Below are 3,891 nucleotides of genomic sequence, written 5' to 3'. Positions count from 1 at the left end.
GGTCATATGGCAGTTCTATTTTTAGTTTTTTAAGGAACCTCCATACTGTTCTCCATAGTGGCTGTATCAATTTACATTCCCACCAACAGTGCAAGAGGGTTCCCTTTTCTCCACACCCTCTCCAGCATTTATTGTTTCTAGATTTTTTGATGATGGCCATTCTGACTGGAGTGAGGTGATACCTCATTGTAGTTTTGATTTGCATTTCTCTAATGATTAGTGATATTGAGCATCCTTTCATGTGTTTGTTGGCAATCTGTATATCTTCTTTGGAGAAATGTCTGTTTAGGTCTTCTGCCCATTTTTGGGTTGGGTTGTTTGTTTTTTTGATATTGAGCTGCATGAACTGCTTATAAATTTTGGAGATTAATCCTTTGTCAGTTGCTTCATTTGCAAATATTTTCTCCCATTCTGAGGGTTGTCTTTTCATCTTGTTTATGTTTTCCTTTGCTGTGCAAAAGCTTTTAAGTTTCATTAGGTCCCATTTTTTAATTTTTGTTTTTATTTCCATTTCTCTAGGAGGTGGGTCAAAAAGGATCTTGCTGTGATTTATGTCATAGAGTGTTCTGCCTATGTTTTCCTCTAAGAGTTTTATAGTGTCTGGTCTTACATTTAGGTCTTTAATCCATTTTGAGTTTATTTTTGTGTATGGTGTTAGGGAGTGTTCTAATTTCATTCTTTTACATGTAGCTGTCCAGTGTTCCCAGCACCACTTACTGAAGAGGCTTTCTTTTCTCCATTGTATATTCTTGCCTCCTTTATCAAAAATAAGGTGACCATAGGTGCGTGGGTTTATCTCTGGGCTTTCTATCCTGTTCCATTGATCTATACTTCTGTTTTTGTGCCAGTACCATACTGTCTTGATTACTGTGGCTTTGTAGTATAGTCTGAAGTCAGGGAGCCTGATTCCTCCAGCTCCGTTTTTCTTTCTCAAGATTGCTTTGGCTATTCGGGGTCTTTGGTGTTTCCATACAAATTGTGAAATTTTTTGTTCTAGTTCTGTGAAAAATGCCAGTGGTAGTTTGATAGGGATTGCATTGAATCTGTAGATTGCTTTGGGTAGTATAGTCATTTTCACAATGTCGATTCTTCCAATCCAAGAACATGGTATATCTCTCCATCTGTTTGTATCATCTTTAATTTCTTTCATCAGTGTCTTATAGTTTTCTGCATAGAGGTCTTTTGTCTCCTTAGTTAGGTTTATTCCTAGATATTTTATTCTTTTTGTTGCAATGGTAAATGGGAGTGTTTCCTTAATTTCTCTTTCAGATTTTTCATCATTGGTGTATAGGAATGCAAGAGATTTCTGTGCATTAATTTTGTATCCTGCTACTTTGCTTGGTGCTTCCTTGATGAACACAGAGAGTTGCACAGAATATCAGTGTCACACAAGGCCATTCTGTGACTGTTACAAAGTAAGACAAAACAAGACCACTCTGTAAGCATGTGAACACTAAAACATGAACACTGTCCAAGCCACAAAAATGACCAAACTCCCCCTGTGCTGGTGGATATGAGTGACTGCTACTTCTTTTCCAATCACAGCTTTGACCTCAGTCTAGTTTTCCCTCCTTCTAGATGAAATATATTAAGATAGCGAACCAAAATTATCCTCACTTTGTGACATTTTTGAATCCAGAGCAAAGACCCAATCCTTACCAAAATCACCTCATACAAGCCCAAGTCTTTTAATAAGTCCTTTTGAGCACCTTCCTACTAAGATACCTCACTATTCCCCCCATGATGTGTGTAACTCCCTTGTTACAATGAGTAATAAACGCAACTTATTCAACAAGAGGTGTGCTCCTAATGGGTTTTGGCTGGAGGGCACTGACGGTTGGAATAGTCAAGTTATTTGGTACAAGGATCTCTCTTTCCATCTTTATCCTGAAGAGGCTGTATCAAGTTTTGTTCTCCCAAGATAGATAGTAGATGATTCTCTTACAAAAGACAAATGTTAACTTTTGCATAATCAAAAAACCAAAAACATGATTTTCTTATAAATTAGTTCCCTCCATGATTTTCTTAGCCTATTTCATTACTGAGTAGAAAAAATTCATAGCAACCACTTTTCCAAGAGCTTCTTTTATGTCCTGGCTTCTCAGGCTGTAGATGAAGGGGTTCAGCATGGGAGTCACCACAGAGAACATCGCAGCAGCTGCTATGTCTATCTCAGCTGAGTGGGAGGATAAAGGGTTGAAATACAGAAATATGATGGTGCCACAGAAGAGGAAAACCATAGCCAGGTGGGAGCCACAGGTGGAGAAGGCTTTCCATCTTCCCTTTGTGGGTTGGATTCTGAGGACAGCACAGGTGATAAGGATACATGATACCAGGATGCAAACAAATGGGGTGCTCATTATTGGCCGTGCTTCAATTAGAATCATCACCTCACTGAGGTGTGTATCAGAGCAGGAGAGTTTCAGGAGGGTGGTCACATCACAGAAGAACTGGGGGATGGCATTGTCTGCACAGAATGAGAGTCAAGCCATCAGCAGGGTATGCAACAGCATATCCAGGTTGGCAATGACCCACGATCCAGTGACCAGCAGGGCACAGAGCTGGTGGCTCATTTTTGCTTAGTAGTGTAAGGGGTGGCATACAGCAACAAAGCGGTCATAGGCCATCACAGCCAAGAGGAAATTGTCCATGTCCATGAACGTGAAAACAAAATACATCTGCGTGAGACACCTAGAGAAGGGGATGGTCTGCTTCCTGAGTATGTGGTTGGCCAGCATCTTGGGGACAGTGGTGGAGGAGAAGCAGATGTCCACGAAGGACAGGTTGCAGAGGAAGAAGGACACGGGGATGTGCAAGCGGGAGTCCGTGCTGATGGCCAAGAGGATGAGCAGGTTTCCCAGGACCGTGGCCAGGTACCTGCTCAGGAAGAGCACGAAGAGGAGCTGCTGCTGCTGGGGCTGCCTGGAGAGCCCCAGGAGGAGGAACTCAGAGTTACTTGACTGGTTTGTCTCTCCCATGGGGCTGGACTCAGATGCAGAGAAGAGAAGCAGAGGTCAGAAACCTAGAAGCAAAGGGTTTGGGTGCAATAACCCAAGCTCCAGCCACGGTCATGTTAATAAAACCTACATTAGAGTTGCTCAGTCAGAATCTGCCCCTACTCCCTACACCCTCAACTTCCGACCTCCAGTCCTAGATGATGCTGGTCCCACTGGACTAATTTTTTAAATTATATGAAATATAACATAAAAACAACACACAGGCACATACACAGCCCTTCCCTGACATTATGTGCATCTTTGTTAACATTCTCAGGCTTTTGCCCACTTAGTAGATCATAGAGAGAAGAGAAACAGCTCATTGGTACTGGGTTTATCACAAGCAACAGATGAGGGATTCAGGACTTTTACTACTACTCCCTGGATCTGGAAGATTTAACAAAGGAGGTTCTTCAGAGAACTTCACCAGGGACTTCCCTAGTGGCACAGTGGTTAAGAATCCACCTGCCAATGCAGGGGACATGGGTTCGAGCCCTGGTCCGGGAAGATCCCACATGCCTTAGAGCAGCTAAGCCCATGCACCACAACTACTGAGCCTGCGCTCTAGAGCCCGCGAGCCACAACTACTGAGCCCGCGTGCCACAACTACTGAAGCCCGCGTGCCTAGAGCCCGCGCTCCGCAACAAGGGAAGCCACTGCAATGATAAGCCTGCGCACCACAATGAAGAGTAGCCCCGGGGCTTCCCTGGTGGCACAGTGGTTGAGAATCTTCCTGCTAATGCAGGGGACACGGGTTCGAGCCCTGGTCTGGGAGGATCCCACATGCCGCGGAGCAACTAGGCCCATGAGCCACAGCTGCTGAGCCTGCACATCTGGAGCCTGTGCTCCGCAACAAGAGAGGCCACGATAGTGAGAGGCCCGCGCACCGCGATGA

General features: G+C 44.1%; 1 protein-coding gene across 1 annotated transcript; it reads right to left on the bottom strand.

Moving 5' to 3' along the window:
- Window positions 1–2,030: 2,030 nt before the first annotated feature.
- LOC118881633 (olfactory receptor 1F1-like) lies at window positions 2,031–2,978 on the bottom strand. The gene is given in 1 exon segment (XM_036826759.1): window positions 2,031–2,978. A coding segment is annotated over 1 exon segment (948 nt).
- Window positions 2,979–3,891: the final 913 nt, after the last annotated feature.

Source organism: Balaenoptera musculus, chromosome 15 (genome assembly GCF_009873245.2).
Source record: "Balaenoptera musculus isolate JJ_BM4_2016_0621 chromosome 15, mBalMus1.pri.v3, whole genome shotgun sequence".
Classification (NCBI taxonomy): domain Eukaryota; kingdom Metazoa; phylum Chordata; class Mammalia; order Artiodactyla; family Balaenopteridae; genus Balaenoptera; species Balaenoptera musculus.
This window is presented reverse-complemented; position numbering and strand designations above follow the sequence as displayed.